Source organism: Hypomesus nipponensis, chromosome 9 (genome assembly GCF_054491055.1).
Source record: "Hypomesus nipponensis isolate SF chromosome 9, ASM5449105v1, whole genome shotgun sequence".
Lineage (NCBI taxonomy): Eukaryota > Metazoa > Chordata > Actinopteri > Osmeriformes > Osmeridae > Hypomesus > Hypomesus nipponensis.
Genome location: NC_140369.1, coordinates 11,048,970 through 11,067,767, shown reverse-complemented (window position 1 = coordinate 11,067,767; position 18,798 = coordinate 11,048,970). Strand labels below are relative to the sequence as shown.

The 18,798-nt window shown below is 42.8% G+C and overlaps 3 protein-coding genes across 6 annotated transcripts; 2 read left to right on the top strand and 1 right to left on the bottom strand.

Moving 5' to 3' along the window:
• Nucleotides 1-3: 3 nt before the first annotated feature.
• necap2 (NECAP endocytosis associated 2) lies at nt 4-3,724 on the bottom strand. Its single transcript, XM_084706388.1, has 8 exons — nt 3,548-3,724; nt 2,713-2,813; nt 2,479-2,583; nt 2,261-2,342; nt 2,055-2,163; nt 1,805-1,949; nt 1,574-1,661; nt 4-1,220 (listed from the first exon to the last, which is right to left on the bottom strand). Exons 1-8 carry the CDS (start codon nt 3,640-3,642, stop codon nt 1,178-1,180), a joined length of 768 nt encoding a protein of 255 aa, XP_084562514.1. The 5' UTR covers nt 3,643-3,724; the 3' UTR covers nt 4-1,177.
• Nucleotides 3,725-5,547: 1,823 nt separating this feature from the next.
• brk1 (BRICK1 subunit of SCAR/WAVE actin nucleating complex) lies at nt 5,548-7,476 on the top strand. Its single transcript, XM_084705271.1, has 3 exons — nt 5,548-5,736; nt 6,611-6,693; nt 6,771-7,476. Exons 1-3 carry the CDS (start codon nt 5,619-5,621, stop codon nt 6,795-6,797), a joined length of 228 nt encoding a protein of 75 aa, XP_084561397.1. The 5' UTR covers nt 5,548-5,618; the 3' UTR covers nt 6,798-7,476.
• Nucleotides 7,477-7,674: 198 nt separating this feature from the next.
• On the top strand, nt 7,675-16,028 carry LOC146272890 (RNA-binding protein 5-like). Of its 4 annotated transcripts, none has more exons than XM_084705537.1 (25): nt 7,675-7,924; nt 8,535-8,577; nt 8,696-8,864; nt 8,989-9,144; nt 9,254-9,323; nt 9,738-9,811; nt 10,584-10,667; nt 10,909-10,969; nt 11,401-11,469; nt 11,561-11,721; nt 11,818-11,915; nt 12,065-12,152; nt 12,400-12,468; nt 12,550-12,616; nt 12,741-12,844; nt 12,942-13,080; nt 13,220-13,311; nt 13,400-13,639; nt 13,802-13,945; nt 14,122-14,202; nt 14,282-14,476; nt 14,679-14,753; nt 14,842-14,945; nt 15,367-15,496; nt 15,726-16,028. In XM_084705537.1, the coding sequence occupies exons 2-25, from the start codon at nt 8,561-8,563 to the stop codon at nt 15,849-15,851; spliced, it is 2,613 nt and encodes an 870-aa protein (XP_084561663.1). In that variant the 5' UTR covers nt 7,675-7,924; nt 8,535-8,560; the 3' UTR covers nt 15,852-16,028. The 4 variants fall into 4 exon arrangements, with proteins under 4 accessions (XP_084561663.1, XP_084561665.1, XP_084561662.1 ...); XM_084705539.1 differs by having other exon boundaries at nt 7,675-8,054; nt 12,945-13,080; XM_084705536.1 differs by having other exon boundaries at nt 7,676-8,054.
• The last annotated feature ends 2,770 nt before the right edge of the window (nt 16,029-18,798 follow it).

Here is an 18,798-nt window from a genome sequence, read left to right as displayed (position 1 = left end):
TCATTTTAACATCAAATGTTTTATTTACAAGAAGTTTTGCTTTACATTTTGTACAATTACTGTAGGTAGAAGGCACTTGTTGCAAATCAAAAGAAAACTTAATTGACTCAAATTTGAAAGGCACGAGAGTTAATGTATAGAAACAAAATATATAGCAGAACATTTGGAATAAAACTGACAGGAGGCATCTGAAAGGCATGTACTGTAAACAAAACAAAAGACAAAAACAAGCCTGGGAACAGTTGGTTTCTCCAAATGAATCACAATCACCTAAGAATGATTTGATAGACTGACACTGATACTACAGAAACCCAATATAATATATTAACCTGTAGAATTTCCTTAAAATCATAAATCAAAGGGTTTTCATAACCAGGACAAGGGTTTGACGGAAGAGATTGACAAAAGACCAAAATTCCGAACAGTACATCAAAACACACAAAAAACATCGAAACAATTTTTGCTACAGGCTGGTTGTTGATAGACGGCATAAAGAATGTCATTAGCACTTAGTTATTCAGACTGATAGGTTGAGATGATGAATTGGGTTTCGCTAATCAGGAAGAGTACATTTCCCGAGTATGATAGACAAACAGGTGATTAAACAACAAACAGGTGATTAAACAACAAGTATGAAAATAAAAAGTAGAAGAAGTAGTGAATCCAGTTTTGTGGTACAAAGTGGAACTAGTTAGACAGAGACAATGAATAAACCCTTTAGACAAGGTGTAATCGACAAGGAATGTACATTTTCACCTGGCCAAAGTGACAGAGTGAGTGGTATCAATGTCCTTTAGCAATACCCATAGGTCTTACAGGGAGATGTACATTAAGGGAACAGAACCCTTAGAAACAAATGAATGATTACAAATAACATGGTTATAAATACTTGATCACTCACAAACTGAGGGGTCACTTGGGACTGCATAGATAGTTTCTAAAAGTATCTAAAACAAGAGTGTAAATATATGATGGTCGGTTCTTGATTTTGTGATAGTTTGAATCTTTACTGGATGAGCAGCAGTGCATGTTATGTATCACCTCGATTGAAGCACCCAGTCAGTCACTAACATGCCAATTGCCATAATAAATCTATCCAGGGAATGTAAGGAGCCTGAGTGTGCATGTTTGTGGTGTGTGTGTGTGTCGGTGTCGATGTGTGTGTGGTCCTTCCCAACTAAAACTGCACCCATCCTGATTTGACAGTGTCTTGACTGGAGCTGTGAAAAGGGAGATGGAGACAATAAGGAGTATAATTAATGATGTCACATCAGGAATTCAAACTTAAATTAAATACCAATGAAATCCTTAAGTCTCTATGTCAATTTCAGAAAAATATATAAATGCTTTCAGCTTCATTGATATATAACAACAAAAAAAGATTTGATGTCAAGTTTTTTGTTGTAGTTTACTAAATGGTGATTCACATTTTGTGTGCTTCTAGCAGAGCCATGACAACACTGTGTCAGTTACAAGACAGCTTTTTTAATTTGGTACTGTACTGGAAGCATCTTTATCAATCAATCCTTATAGATCAATACTGGATAACACATAACTCAAGTTCCAGACTGACCTGGAGCCAGCTGCTGTAAAGTCACCCCACAAGTCAGGGGTGGGCTGGGCTGCTGGGACAGGGGCAATGAAATCTAACAGAGAAGATGCTGAAACAAAACAGAATGAGTAGAACAGTTAATAGTATTTACATTATTACCATGTTTTTGCAGTAACAGAGGGTGTGTCCAGTGCAGAGATTTTGTCTTATTCCAGCTGATCCATACAGTATATGCTGAACCAATGAACCCACCAGTGTTAGTTTGTTCAGCTGGAGCAGACAGTTGGTCTCCAGAAGGGGGTAGGATGCTTCCACCCTTGGAACCTGGTGGAGGGGGCAAGAGGCCACCAGCCATGGGCCGTGACTTGGCTGCACCTCCATCCTTCTTCTTAATGTTCTGAAACACCAAAAACATTTATTAATTAAATGGATGGGGAACCTCTTCTCTGTACCCAACCCATGCTTGTTCTGCTGTAACCATCTTAATGAGTCTAATGCATACCCCAATGCAAATCTTTATGGTCTGGCCCTCCTTGAAGCCCAGATCCAGTTTGGGTGCTGTGCTCTGGGAAGCTTCCTGTTTTGCCAGTTCCCCTTCCTGTTTCACCCATCTGAAGAAGAAAAATAAATCTGTGGTTGGAATAAAGCATACACAGACCCATGATATTGCATATACCAAACGGAAGTTTGATCAGGAAGCTGACTCACTTAAAGTGGTCTTGCAAAGCCACATTGAAGTCAAAGGAGTCACCGCGATCAGCGAACCCCAGGCCAATAAACGCATGACGTCCTTTTGTAACCAAAAAACAATGACTTGTAAGAGGTATCCTCTCGGGAACGTTTGAGGTGTATTTATCAGGTAGAAGTGTTCATGTGTTTGTTTGCTACTGTCTTGTTAAAGTGGTGCATTGAACTTTGTGACTTACCAGTATCATCTTGTATCCGCACAACAAAATATCTGCTGGAGTCAGTGACCGCTTCTACAGCAACTCCAGGATACGTGTCCACGGTGGCTTGAGCAAACAGCTCTCCTGGAAAAACAATTGTTATGTTAATTTCAGTTTCCATAAGATAAGTCCAAAAAATTAATTGACTATCACTGGCCACAGATTTGTACTGGTCCATTGTAAAGAGACACGACTTGCAGTTGTAGTGGTTACCTGAGTTTTTGTCCTCTAGTCTGATGAAGCACACTTTGTTTTTTGCGATTATTTTCATTCGACCGCTCCATGACGGCTCATCCAACTTCCAGTCTGCAGCCCTAAAAATCGAACCAAATTACTCTACAATATCAGCTAGTGTTGGTGAATCAGTATCTAAACTTCAGTGTATCGTAAGTTGGCATGCACTGGGTCTCCATAGTCGGGCCATTGCATAACATCAAAAAGTGCAGACCCGTGTTGTCTTTCAGTAATATGTAACTTCTGCCCGCTATCCCTACTGCTAATGCTACACTGCAGTTAGTTCAGCAAAGCGAGCAATCTCAGACTGAACACTTAGCTACTAGTAGTGGTATCACATTCGCCAACAGCCCATAATAAATGTCACATAATAAGTGACTAACATGAGCTACCATGGCTCGTTAAAAAACTAGACTGTAAGAACTTGACATCGTTCTAGCCAACACTACGTTGGTCTAGCTAGTTAGCAAGCTATCTAGTGTCAGTTCACTGGACAGTGCTGAGCAACAGGTGACATTTCTAGCTACGAAGCTAGTCTAGCAATTTAAGTTGGTGCTAGCTGCTAGCCTAGCCTAGCCTAGATAGTAAAACTTGAAATGATGATGCAGCAGCAAGCATCCAGCCGGAGTTGCAAATAGGCTCAGACACTAGTATTAGTGCAACTTAATATTAGCTGGCTAGTTATATTAGCTCTTCCTGGATCCTTCCATAGCACTGAGTTAAACTGGCATTCAGCTAACACAGTAGGCAAACTAATCACCGAGAAAAAAGTTTTGGGAAAACCACCTTGTCTAAAGCTATGTCGACAACGTACCGATAACCGCGGTTAGTGGCGCGGGGCGGAATTCTGTATACATGGACCTCTGGCTTTACACAGACAATCGATTCGTATCCGCTTTCCTCTGCCATTTTGACAAGTGTAAAACAATTTTTTTGACTAAGCTGGTCTGTAAAACCTGAACACCCACATTGACCCGTGTCAGAGCGCCCCTCTGGTAAGAATGATAAGGACAATCGTTGTGTCATTTCACGGCTTGAAAATACTAAAGTTTTTGCAAACTAGACTAGAAAGTTCCTTTATGTATTCCATATATATGTTGTCTACTCGTTCACTAGTTTTGCACTGACATGGTGGCTGTTGCTTGTTCCAATTATTATTATTTATTTTTAACGTTACTAGCATTTTCATTTTTTAGTGTGTACCTTAAAATGTAAATAGACTGTAGCTTACATTATGGGACATATTTTATTTATAACCCATGGACGTTACAGATAATGGCATTGGAAAAATAGTGGCATATGCCATTATAAAGACTTATTCATCCCTTATTCCTCCACCCCCAATGAAAACACATATATTAGTATTGAAACAGAACAGTTCAACTATAGCTTCCACCTAGAGAAGCCTATCACAATATGTCAATTCAACAGTTGTAGACACAGAAGGCAAACTAATAAGCTCAACAGCTAATCTGCTTGACCAAGTAATATATAAAATCCCGACCACCAATCATATGGCCCACTTTCCAGCTCAGAAGAGACATCCCTGTCCTCACCCAATTATTTCTGATACCTTATATATATATATATATATATATATATATATATATATATATATATATATATATATATATATATATATATATATATATATATATATATATATATATATATATATATATATATAATTGGGTATATATATATATATATATATATACAAAAAGAATAGATTGACCCACTGGCACAAGAAGTAGGCTATTGAATGTTTGTCGTATTCATGAAATGTAAATTCTTCATCTACAGCCCCTTTATGGCCTCTGTATCAGAAATCACCTGCAACATACATAATAAAATGTTCTCATGAGTCTTTGCGTTGTACAACTTGTGGTGTACAGTTCACTTAAAGGGTTTTCTCGGCTGTTAAACATAGTGACAGGCCATTTGACCCTAAGGACAACACAAGTGAACTCAGCCACTGCCTGAGAAGTGAGCATTGTCATGTCGTCAGCAGACAAGATAAGATAAGACACTTTGTGCTGGACAAGAAGCAGGGTATACTCTAATGTATTAAATGTAACAAATTACATGTTCTGAGTTTAAAAATAGGCTCTTTGCTCTATTCTATGAAGGCAACTCAAAATACTCAAAAATAACATTTTTTTATATTTTAATATTATGTTGTAAATTAATAAATGTAAAAATAAATGACTAAATGTTGTCAACACTGAAACGCTTGCAATCATAATGGAACGTGGATGTGTAGGCCAAAACATAAGGGCTGATATGGCTAACTTGCAAGGGCAATTCTAGGATCAGACCTTTACGGGTTCTCAGCCCCCAATGAGAATGTGACATGAATACTGTGCCTTCCAAAAGTATTAAACCCCATTGCTAATAAATCCCAAATTTCACTGGATAACAATTCATACATTTATTTATTATTATGCCACATATTGAATGAATGAAAAAACGAAGGACATCCCTTTCTTCATTAACTACCAGAATCAAATGATGATAAACGATAATACTTTTATTTTTTTAGGGGTGCTGAGATGAAATTTAGGGGTGCTTGAGCACCCATAAAAAGGGTCTAAAATCGCCACTGCTAACTTGACTCCGATATAGCCTAAGTGTATCCAACTGGATAAAACATAGAGCCTAAAGTAATTATTAAAAACTAGCCTAGGCAGTATATTTTATTAATTTATTATAAAACGGCCTAAATGTTTTAAAACATTTTTGGCCTCCTCCTAGAAGTTCTAGTGGTGTTTGCTGCCATCTGCAGGTCAAACTATGGGAATTGAGGTGGGGTTGACTAAATACAGAAGCAGCATCTTCAGAAAAATAAAACATAGCTAGCTACGTACACACTCTAGCTAGCAACAATGGCAGGCCAGGAAGATCCTGTTCAGAGAGAGATCCACCAGGATTGGGCAAATCGAGAATATATTGAAGTTATCACTAGCAGCATCAAGAAAATAGCAGATTTTCTCAATTCTTTTGGCAAGTATTAAATAGCATCATATTTCTGTATTGCTATACCAGTACATTATGCGAGCGGCCTATTCGCTCGGCTAAGTCGCTAACTACTGTACAGTAGCCAGCTAATACTGTTTCAACATATGATTTCCCAGTTAGCTGTTAATGTGGTTTTAGTTTGGGTTTTGATATTTAAATTTTTGGTGTATCGAACATATATGCTGTCAATCCAACATCCAAACAGCTAGCGTAGCGATGACAGTTTATGTAGCTTGCCGTTAGCATGCTAGCTTATGGGCTCACTGACGAATTGCTGGGCCAACCCCGCGGTACACCGCCGAGTTCAGGTAGTCGGGAGCTTGTATTCGATGGGGATATTGCAGTGCCCCGCAGCAATGTGCTACATAATCAATCTAACCCAACCTATTTGTAGTACTCTAGTATTCATGTTTTGCATTGAGTATATATAATTCCCTAGAAAAGAAAGTAGGCCTAGACCTTTTTAGAATTATAAATGGAATTGATCCAGCCTACTGTTTTTAAGAATGTGTCTGTCGTGGTGATTTGCGCATTTCATAATTGGGAACTAGCTCGCCGGCTAGTTGGTTGGGAGGGGCTGCTGCTGTCTGGGCAAATGTCTGGACCATGCATCACATAACAGAAGCAACTATTTCTGCAGTCACTAGCTCTCATATTGTGAACTAACTGTAAGCTAACTATACAGCTTAAAAGACTATCATAATCAGGAATACGTATATAAGTAGGCCTACGTACGTAAATACGTACGTATTTGTTGCTTTTCATATGCAAACTGACGTTTAGAATGTACAGTACTGTTGGCCTACTAGTTTACAAAGGTCAGACAATAATGTGTTTTCATTTATTTAAATTCCTTTAGATATGTCCTGCCGGTCCCGTTTGGCCACTCTGAATGAAAAGTTGACTGCACTGGAAAGGAGAATTGAATACATTGAGGCCAGGGTAAGTGTATTTAAGTGTGTAGTCATTTGTGGGAACAATTGGTAGTGTCAGTGTTTAACAATGTAATGTTTGTTTAGGTCACAAAAGGAGAGACTTTGACCTAAATCAAGATGTCGTGATGGACTGGGTGTTGTGGCCTGGCAGAGGATTGGCGCCTACATGTGTCCACTTCCATAATGTTTATCCTTTTTTAACTATGTATTTTTACAGTTTTGTATGCTGTCAAACCGCGCAACACCTCCTCACATTCTTTAATGAATCTTTGGGGCCACGGCAACTGGTTAGGGAACATTATATAGCCTAATAGTTTCAATATCCTATTAATTATAAATAACAAATTCAGGCACGCATTTAGGTATAAATAATACAAAGGTGTTAACTTTAATTTCTATTGTATGTCAAGTCTTTGGACAGTGAGACTGTACTTACTGTAATGTTATCACAAATGAACATAACTACATGAGACGTCTATAAAAAAGTATATATGAAACTCATACGATCTTATAGCAACGTTTGGGGTCACCATTCATGCTTAAGTGATTATGTGAGGTTTTCCATCTTATATTGTGAAGCAACTATGTCATACAATCCATGAACAGATACCCTTCCTCTTAACAATTTAAAGATAATGTGGGCCACAGGGAGAGGAAGTGCCAAATCTTTTAGTCAGCTCTTCAACTGTGGATATTCTGCTTATCTGTCCCCCCCGTGTGTGCTTGTAAAATAATTGTATTTTCAGTTTTTTTTTCCTCCAAATGTAATAAACTTATTTTAAAATTCAAATACTTTGTATTCGGCTTTTTCAAGGTCTTTGAATGTGTGCATGCTTGTTGTGCTGTGCACGTTTGAGCGTCAACACGTGACATCCATATCGATCCATCACCATAGGCCTATTATCAATATATTATCAATATAAGAACATATCTGACTGTTTCTTAAATTTGTAGCTAGGCCTACCGTGCGCAAATGCGTTACTAGTCAGTTAAACATGTATTGCTCGTAATCTTCACCTTGTCATTAAAACTAAAACCCACAAAAGTGGAAGTCATTGACATTGGCAGACGAGGATAGCTAACTAGTATGTTGACGGCAGCAGCATTGCAAAGCAGATTTATTGTGTGATTTTCTTTGAATCCGGTGAAATGACATTAAGAAGAAGCAGCCGCTGCAAGGGCGTCCCTAGTCGTAAACATCGCCATCTTTAATCAGACACAACAACAGCCCCACTTTAGTGAGTCACCTAGGGGATCAACACTATATGATGAACTGAGTTGGAGGAATAATATAGACGAATCTAGGCCATTATCGTTTGCAGCGTTCGTGTATCTTTTGACGAGTGTGACCAAATTTGGAGTGAAAAGGTATTTAACGCTTACGTAGCAAGGGGCTAACGTTTGCTAGCTAGCGTCGTTAGTGCTACTCGTACCACAGTTGCTGTTGAGAGTCGAGCTTATTACGCCGTACTGACAGGGACGAGGCTAGCTATCATAAAACTAGCTCTAACAATTATTTTAGCTACTTAATTATCTGACTTGTATGTTAAGAACTAGTTTGGCTGTATACTCAATTATTAGGTAACGAGGTAGCCATTTTAAATGTGGTTTTACGTTTGACATAACCCAGGTGATTAGCTAGCCAATAGCCTAGCCTAGCACATTGTCTTCAGCCTATACAAGCTCGCCTGAGTTGTGTGTGTTGTCCACAGTGGTTGCAGGTGTAACTTTTACTGAAGCATGCAATTAGGTCAAATAATTTGGTGTTTTATATAGGCTATAGCTATATTTGAAATCCTGCCGTGACATGCTTAACATTGTTTAACGCTGAGGCCTACTCTTCCACAGTACTGCAAACTTCCCTACACTTTACCATGGGAGCTGATAAAAGGTATAGGGCACCCTCGTGGCATTAAAATGTAACTTTCTAAAACGATTTATATATATATATAAACTTTTTTACTGTCTTTGAGTAATCATTCATGTGTGTGTTTGGTTTTTGCCAACAGATTAGGTCGCAGTGAACGTAGCGGAAGATATGGTTCTGATGGGGGTCGTGAGGACTCAGAGTGGCGTGAGAGACGGGACAGAGACCCAGAAAGGGATTATGATCGGCGCTGGGGAGATGAAAGACAAAGAGATCGATATGAAGATCGCAGAGACAGAGAAAGCCCAGAGGTGAATGTCAGGAATAAAATCTAATTAAGTTAATTACACTCCCACTAAGCCATCTTGAAAGAGAGTTTCTGATGTAAAGGTTAAAGTCCTCTTGAGTTGATTGCATTATAACTTGATCCTGCAGAGGGGGAGAAAGCGACATAACAGTGACAGATCGGAAGATGGTTATCACTCTGATGGTGATTACCAGGACCAGGACCCCGACTACAGGATGGAGCAGGAGGAGGAGAGCAAGACTATCATGCTCAGGGGCCTGTCCCTCAACGTCATAGAGGAGGATGTAAGGATTCCTATGGGTAGCTGTAAATCGACAACACCAATAATGACAACCAGTGGGCTTCATTTCAAGTTGCGGAACAGTCTTGAAAGACTTGTCTCATGTGTTTCAGATCCGGGTTGCCCTCGAGCAGCTGCAGGGACCCCAGCCTGTGGACATCCGTCTGATGAAGAAGAGAACAGGTGAGGGTTTGTCAGTGGGGCCTTAAACTTGGCCCCACACTCTACATCCAACAACCCTGACCTCCCTCAACTAGTGTCTCAAATACCATTTACATTACCAAAGCAGTTAAACCATAATTGGTCTTTTGTACAGTGTTTTTACTCTGTCAATTAGAGTATAGCTGCTGAAATCAGGTAAGGATATGTATCTGACCTTTTGTGTAAATAATTGGCAGCCAATCAATCATCTGAGGCCTTTCATGTTATAGTAAAGGGCACACCCACTCCCCTTCCAACCTCTTCAAAGAGTACCCCCCCACACACACTGTTTCACCTATCATGATCTCTGCAGAAGACTGTGACAGAGAGTTTAAATGTTGTTCCATAGCATTCTGACTAACACACCTCCCGTCTATATTTGAATGCTGTCTCTAGGTATAAGCCGAGGTTTCGCCTTCGTGGAGTTTTATCACTTGCAAGATGCTACCCGATGGATGGAGACCAATCAGGTTGCTTCAACAATCACAAAGTCTAGACTCTCTCCAGGAGTTCAGAGCCCGAAATAACTGAGACTGCTCTTTTGAGCTTTATTTGCTGTATTAATAACATTTTGCTAAGGGTGCTGTATAGAGAAGTTTAAGTAAATCTCAGGTAGTAAATCGTTGTATAACTACCATAGCCTGTCGAGGAAAGCAATCAGAACTTATTAAGCCGAAAATAATAAGCGTCTTAAGTATTTAGTCTAAAAATTCGGCATAAAATGTTATTAAAGACAAGCTGTCTTAAACCTAAAATAAGATTGTTCAAGTAGAGGAATTTCCATTTAACTTAGAGTGTAGGTGCTAACAGGTTCTGAGTGTCTGAAATAGTCCTGTTTAGCCTTGGCTGCCCCAGTGTTTCATAGCACACACTGCTCCAGCTCTGTCTCTTGGCCCATCTCACACCTCCACCTTAATGTCCGAAGACGAGGGGATGGGTCAAGGACGGGCTGGCAGCACTCCGGTCCGACACACTGCTAGAGTCCTCTTGAGCGCATACATCCTCACTCCCACATACCTGTTGATCTCTTTCTCTTGCTATATCTCCCTGTATCTCACTCTCTTTCTCTCCCTCACCTGTCCCCTGTATTCTCTGAGGTGCTCTGCCTAAGTGAGTGTGAGCCTAGCCACTCATTGTCCCACCCTGCTCTCATGGGGTGGGATAGTATCAGGACCTCACCAGCCTGTGTGGCTGTGTGCGTTTGGAGGGCTGAAATAACTGGTTTTGTTTGATCCCTTACAGAACCAGTTGGTGATCCAGGGGAAGAACATAGCCTGTCACTACAGCAATCGGAAACACAAGTTTGAAAACTGGCTGTGCAACTCTGTAAGTATGCCTTCCCAACAGCCTCTGAGAACCCCTCTCTATTTTGTACAGCCAAAAAGCTGAGTTTCAACACCAGGAGGTATAATCTCTGTTTGTGAATATATGGGTCCAGAGATTCAATTTACTTTGAAGACATGGCCCTCAGACTGCCTCTCTGGCAGACAGCTATACCCAAGCTGCAGATTTGACCTTTTTTAGTTACATGCAACTGAATGAAAACAATGTGACCGGTTGCTTGCAGTGCGGCCTGTACAATTTCCGGAAGAGGCTGAAGTGCTTCAGGTGTGGAGCAGTCAAAGTTGGTGAGTGTAGCCCCCCCACCCACTTGTGGACTTGCACCCCCCATGTGGCACCCTGCAGCAAGCGAAGCCACATGAGATGTAAGGGTGATGGGAATAGGCACTGTACCCTGAAGAACATGTACCATGTTATTCCTTTAATAATCCGTGGAGAGGGCTCTGTTTTAAGGCTCCGTTTCAAATAAAGTCCTAACATTTACTATGTGTACTATTATAATTCTGAGTAGAAGCATTAGTGTAGCATTAGCTCCTATACCCTTTTAGATGTTTGCTGCTATTTAGAACCCAAACCTAACCCACTTAGGGTTAGGGGCTGATTTGGGATGACGTTTCTGCACGACATGTTCCAAACAGTTGGTGTGTAGTCCAGCATGTGGGCCCCTGGCCATACCTGCTGAGGATACACCCTGATGGTGATGTGCTGTGTTTTCTAGAGGGAGAGTCTGCTGGACCCAGTGGTGTCAACACAGAGCCTCAACACACTGCAGATTTCTATGGAGACAGTGAGTCTAATGGTAGCTTTTCAAAACCAACCCAATCGAACGGATGTTTAGCAACCGTAGGATTCATTTGACTGTCCTTGTCCTCTGACAGCTATCATTCTGAGGAACATCGCCCCCCTGAGCAGCGTTGAGGCTATCCTGACCATGCTGGCTCCCTACGCCCACCTTTCGGCCGGCAACATCCGTCTCATCAAAGACAAGCAGACCGGACAGAACCGAGGCTTTGCCTTCGTGCAGCTCTCTTCTCCACTCGTATGTAGTGATTCCACATCTCCTCCATCTCACTGGTACTGAGGTTCCTGGGGAAGGTGTGGTGGCTGATGCACTGGCTCATGTTTTCCATTGCAGGAGGCCTCCCAGCTTCTCACCATTCTCCAGGGCCTACAGCCTCCTCTCAAACTGGACGGGAAGACCATCGGTGTAGACTACGCCAAGAGTGCCAGGAAGTGAGTCATCAGAATAATCAGGCCTTTGTATTGCTGTCTCCCTTTGGGTTCATCCCAGAATTGCATGATCCTACATGCTTAAGAAATGGTGTCTGTGAGTAACTCATTGTACATATACGAGTGATTTGTGTTTGGCGTTCCCCCGTCAGAGACCTGTTGACGCCAGATGGGAGCAGAGTCAGTGCCTTCTCTGTTGCAAGCACCGCCATCGCTGCTGCCCAGTGGTCCTCCAGCCAGGTAGTGCAACGTTCCTGCTGCTGCTCTGTTCACGTGTCCTTTGGTTTGCTCTCTCTCGCTCTCTCTGTCTCTCTCTATGTATGTGAAGCCCTCTGTGACATGCTTGCGTGTAAAAAGGGCTATACAAATACATTTGATTTAATTTGTCTCTCCCTCTCTGTGTCTGTCTTTCTCTCTCTGTGTGTCTCTCTATCTATCTCTATCTATCTCTCCCTCTCCTAATACACCCTGCTCCCCTGTTCTTCAGCTTCAGCAGGGACTGGGTGCAACCACAGAGTATGGCGCCCTGCAGGAGGGCTACAGACAGTACCAACAGGTCAGTGGCAGGAGGCCCGTCAACACACTAATCCATTGAATCAGACTATCAGTGTTTACTGAGTGTCTCATGTGTTGGCAGAACTACCAGCCATGGCCCCAGCTGGAAGGACTGGCCACTACCTCTCTTGGGGATGGAATATTAGGAGGTTAGATTGAGAATCCTACTTCACAACATTAAATAACTGGAGCAATTAATTCATTTAGAAAACAATTCTAAATTGGATGTCAGTGGTGTGACAAGTGATCGGTTGGCATGGTCTCTCTTGGCAGCTGCCCCAGGATTGAAGACTTTGATCCCTTCAGCTGCAGGGGTGGTTGTGTCCCAGACCGCCCAAGTCTACCAGCCTCACATCCTCTCTCAGACCGCACTGCAGGTAACCTTGGTCAGCAAACCTTGACGCACCCCTGTCACGTGCATACATACATGATCACACATACCAACTGACTCTTGTTCCTCTCCGTCTTCCCCAGCAGTCTCACCCGCTGCTAGGTCACCTAGACGTGGCCCAGCAGGCAGCAGTCCTGGTTCCCTCCTCAGCCCTGGGTGTGGCTGCACCCTCTGTGGCTGCCAGCGCTGCTGCCGGCACTGCTCCCACTGACAAAACCCACGGTAGGATGGAGCTCTTCCTCAGCTGAGGGCCAGGCTGCTGTTTGGCCTGTGATCCACTCCCAGCACCTTGAGACAGCACCTGTCCTCCAGACAGTCAGCTGCCCCTCACGCACTGTTTCTCTCCTCCTTCACCTCCCAGTTGTGCCTGACATCTCCACCTACCAGTATGATGAGGCGTCAGGGTACTACTATGACCCACAGACTGGTCTGTACTATGATTCCAACAGCCAGGTAGGAAGAAACGCCCCCCCCTCCCCTCGTCACTTCTGCTCCGTCAAAGAATATGACCTGACTGATTGTCCCTGTGTGTTTGCTGCAGTATTACTACAACTCCCAGACTCAGCAGTACCTGTATTGGGACAGTGAGCAGCAGGCGTACGTCCCAGCCCCAGCAGCCCCAGCAGCAGCAGCAGCAGACCCAGCAGCAGCTGCAGCAGCCCCAGCAGAGGGCAGCTCAGAGCAGGCTGCTGCCTCCAGCGCCACAGCTCAGGCCTCCTCCACACCTGGGAAAGAGGCCAAGGACAAGAAGGACAAGCCCAAGAGCAAGTCTGCACAGCAGGTAAAAGGATTGGAGATTTGACCCCCTGTGGATTTATTGGGACAACCCCAGGGTTTAGTGTGCACCAACGCGTCATGCATGATCATTTCCATGCAGATCAATTATGACAACGAGCTTTCTTAGTTGAGGTTACTGTAATATGTTTCCTCCATTTAATTCCAGATTGCTAAAGACATGGAGCGCTGGGCAAAGAGTCTGAACAAGCAGAAGGAGAGCTTCAAGAGCAGCTTCCAGACATTGCAGGGCAGGGAGGAGGAGAGGAGGGAATCTGCAGCGGCCGACGCTGGCTTCACCCTGTTCGAGAAGGTAACATCTCCTTTCATTTGTTCGTTGGAACTCCTTGTGTCATTGGTAGTTGTGAGTGTTTTATCATAGGTTACGATGACGATCAGTATGAGTCCTGTGGTAAATTTTAAAGAGAGGTTTGAGTGTTTGAAAGGGATTGGTGGAGCAGTAGCTGAGCCTGTGTTTTCCTCTGACAGCATGGTGCAGGGTTTGAGGCCCAGCCCCTGATGCTGCCCCCTGAGCAGGTGAAGAGTGCAGAGCTGGTCATCCCAGCCAAGGTGAGTTGTTGGCTCAGACAGCCCTGAGTCAGTAGGAGGGTGTGTTTGGAGGAGAGCTTTGATGTGAGGTGTGTTTCAGAGTGGCCTGGTGGCAGCCTACAGTGGGGACAGTGACCCAGAGGAGGCGGCAGCGGCAGCGGCGTCCTTTGAGCGGTCAGAGGAAGGAAGTGACAAGTTGATGGACTGGAACAAGATGGCCTGCCTGCTCTGCCGACGACAGTTCCCCAACAAAGAGGCCCTGCTGCGCCACCAACAGCTCTCTGACTTGCACAAGGTAGGATGGCCAAACAGCAGGCTCACTGAGTCAGAATGTATTTTTGGCCCAGCCTTCTGCTCATGGGGCCAGAATTGTCCCTTTAGCGTAAGGTGAGAAAGTACAGTGTATTCTTGAATACACTGTGAAAATGACTTGTGAATGGAATTGACCCAAAGACGCGATACCTTAACCCATAATGTTCTTGTTAATTTATTTTTAGCAAAACATGGAGATTCACAGACGATCTAAACTATCAGAGGCGGAACTTGAGGAATTGGAGAGGAAGGAGACGGAGGTATTATCACGTTGAAGAATTGTAAAATGTGTAGATTACTTGAACATGGATGTCTTCCATTTAAAATGTTTTTTTTCCCTGATATTAGCTGAAGTATCGAGACAGGGCTGCTGAACGAAGGGAAAAATATGGAGTTCCTGAACCTCCAGCACCAAAGAAGAAGAAATTCTATCAGCCTCCCACCCCAACTGTGTGAGTGTTAAACCATTATATAAAAACTCAGTTTTGTATGGATAGATAGGTACTACATATTCCCATGGGGAAATTGAACAGGTTAAAAGCAGGGTAGGTCATGTTTTTTAGAAGCACTTTTTGTCATATTTGATTAAATAAGCTTCTGATATGACACATCCTGATGGCAATCAATTAATCAAATGCTATGACAGTAAAATAGAATACATCTGGTATCTGTGGCCATCACAGGACTGTAATAAACAGTTGTCAGTACATGTGTTTGGGGTTTTATATTTTCAAACTCAAGCCAAAATGACTAGTTTCGTCAAACTTACCTACCCTGCTTGTTGAAGAGCATTTTTAGACCTTCCCTTTATTTGACCCTGCAACATACCAGTAGTTCCAGGACACTCATCATCCCCTCTGCCCTCCCTCACAGGAACTATGAGCAGCCCACGAAAGATGGCCTCACGAGTGACAACATCGGCAACAAGATGCTGCAGGCCATGGGCTGGCAGGAGGGCAAGGGCCTGGGGCGCAACCAGCAGGGCATCACAGCGCCCATCTCGGTGAGTCAGCCCAGACCCAGGAACAGGTCACCTGGAGACGGTGGTGTTGGTGATGTGATCCCACCACAGCTCCCCAGGCTCCTCCTGACAGATGCATGCACGCTCCCTTTGGGAAGAAACCCAATTAGCAGAGCTACCTGAAGCATAACTCTACCCAGTCTGTCTGCTTCAATAAACATCCACCTTTCTTTTCCCCTTTCTCCTCCTCTTCCCCTCTCTCTCTCCGCAGGCCTCATTAAGGACAAAGGGTACAGGCTTGGGCATCAAAGGGAGCTCCTATGAACTCTCAGCATCTGACACCTATAAGGATGCTGTTCGCAAGGCCATGTTTGCGCGCTTTACTGAAATAGAGTAAACGATTTACCTAATTTGTCACAATTTGAACAATACGAGATGCATTGTTTATTGAATATAATTTACTGCTGCCTTGTGTTTATTACAGATGTTTCGTTATAATTGAATATCCTCCAATTCGGTATATTTTTGCTGTTAATGGTTAATGAATAGCTCCAGGTTTTATTTTGGGGGCGGGGGGGCGGGGGGGGGGGGGCTAGTGGGGTGAGAAACTGTGATGTTGAAGGTATCTGACAGATCTGTTCCTAGGCCAAACTATTCATGACATAGTATGAATGTGTCATGATTCTTTTTTTTTTTTTACATGATGAAATGCTTTCTAGCATTTTCTTGACAATGTACAGTGTGTATAGTTTTTGTTGTACAGAATAGGAATGGTGTGTCTCTGCTGTGTTTGTCTTTGAGAGATAAAATAAAACATCAATAAAACTTGACAGTTTGTTTTTTTTACATTTGAAAGTCCTTAGTTGCTGTTCCACACCACCGTCAGGTCACTCTCCACAGAACCACAAATGAGGTGATGTTTCATGATGAATGAAACATTCATTTCAGCTATGAATTTGTGTTTGTTAGAGAGTTATGCTTTAAGAAGGCGTGCTCTGGTAAGCAGACTAAAAGGAAGGCGCCAAGTATTTCTGTGCTGTATCTGAGACGGATTGACGTTACGGTAACTATCCTCACACCTAACATCATATGCAGTAGCTACCTGCGTCTTTCCTTTGTGCAAAATCAGGTAAGATCTGATTTTGAATGAATTTGAATCTGTCATTTCCAGATGATTAGACTTTCATATTATTTGCAACTTTTTTGAAATAAAACTTTGGAAAGTAGCAGGTATATTGTTTATGAAATCAGTTTGAAGGTTTCGTTGGAGTGCCAGCAGTATATCGTTTATAGAGATATTACATGTACACAGTTGTGAAGTGCATTTAAATGGAATGTGTGGTGAAAGGAGTACCCATTAATCATTGAGTAAAAGTAGAGATGCTTGTTAAAAATCATATTTGAGTCTACAGTTAGACCTCTACTTGAGTAAGTTAGTAAAGTTAGTTTAAGCTTGGGTAGCTATGGATTTGCAGTTGAATTAGTTTTGTTAAGTTTCATACGTATTTGCCCAACAGCCTTAGATAATACGTTTCCAACTAACTTAGGGCACTCATAGCTTATACTTAACAATCATTTTTGTAAATTGTGTTGTGAGTAATGAAGGACATAGAATGAAAAGGAAAATACTTTGCACCATTGTGATTAATTGAATTTGGCTGCAGTAAGTGTTTTACTGCTCAATCAAATTATCTTATTAGCAAATGTGGCAAGAATGTGACTTAATTTCTAACAGTGGGTCGTCTCTCAACTTGGGTCAAGTCATGAGAGATGAATGATGGGTAATTTAGTTAACGTGAGGCCTGAAGTAAACCTATTTGTGTCCATGCAGTGCTGGCTCCTGGGTTGTAAACTTCTGGTTGGTTGGACTGAAGCTGATGATGAAACACAGATTTTGAGAAGACTTTTCTTTCTGTACTAGCTGCAACCATCCATTCACATGGGTTTGAATTGGGCACGATGCTGGGTGGAAAAGTTTAAGAAGGAACTCAAAATAACAAAGCTCCGCCTCTCTCTTGTTAAGCCTGAACTCTTGCTCCAACCTCAGGTGTAGACACACACACACACACACACACAGGTGTCACCCATTCAACTTTCAGTATTCATCACTGTTGAACCATGCTACTCTCCAGTTAGGCTTGAATCTGTCAAATGCAGGTGCAGACTGTGAGAATGTGACTCATTATCTCCATCCAATCCATCCATCCATCTCTCTCTCTCTCTCTCTCTCTCTCTCTCTCTCTCTCTCTCTCTCTCTCTCTCTCTCTCTGTGTGTGTCTCTCTCTCAGTGGAACATCCCTCCATTGGCCTGGATTCTTTATAGACTCTGCATTTTGCTGTACACCCTGGCATGGTGTTTATATTCAAGCCTGCTGTTCCTCACACCTAAGTGGCTAATCTTTTTCAGCCACCTTACGTACTGCCTCTTAGGTGTCTACCACCTGGTGGCTTGCTGTAACCTTCTGTATGTTACAGTTCTGGTCAGACGCTGTGGCAGGAACCACACACAGAACTGCTGTGAAGGTAGGTGGTGGATGCAGAAATGAACATGCATTAGAAAATGCTGTGAACATCAATGCACCATCCCATCATGTGGTTAAAACTATATCATGAATGATACTGATGATGTAATACCTGCTATTATTTCATAGGGTTTGGTAGAGAACCTGGAAGCCTGGAAGAGTCCCTTTGCATTGTCCTCCTTCCCCCTCACCTCAGTGCCTTGCTGAGACTGCAGTGGCTTCTTTACAGCCTTTCTTGTACCTTGTCCCTCACTGTCTCCTTTCTTTATTGGAGCTTCGACTACCCCATAGAGCATCACCCAATCTCTGCCTTCAACCTCAATATGCATGCTGGGAACTCCGCCCTGGCCCTCCTGGACCACCTCCTTTCAGCTGCGCTTGTCCATCTGGCCCACTACCTCTATCAGCTCCTCATTGGCTGTCTCTACATCCTGTTTGTTGTAACCTATTGGCTGGCAGGGTGCACCAACCTCAGTGGGCAACCATACATCTACAAGATGCTGGATTTTGGAGGGTGCCCCCTTCTGGTGTCTCTGTGCATCCTGGGGTTTTCTCTGGTCTGCCTTCCTGCCTGTCACTTCCTGGTGTGGAACCTGTATCTGCTGAGGAGGAAAGTGGAGGCCAACCCTGACCTCTAAGTCTTTGAGGGAGCTTTATTGTATTTTCATCACCAGGGGGCAGTATCAGAATAAGTCGCATCCAAACAGGTTTTCATGAGTGAATCATTTTTTTAAATCATTTTTTTCTGATAGATAATTGCCTAAATTTGAATAAAGGTCTGGTCATAGGACTGCACAGATGCCAGAAATGCTGACTTTAGTT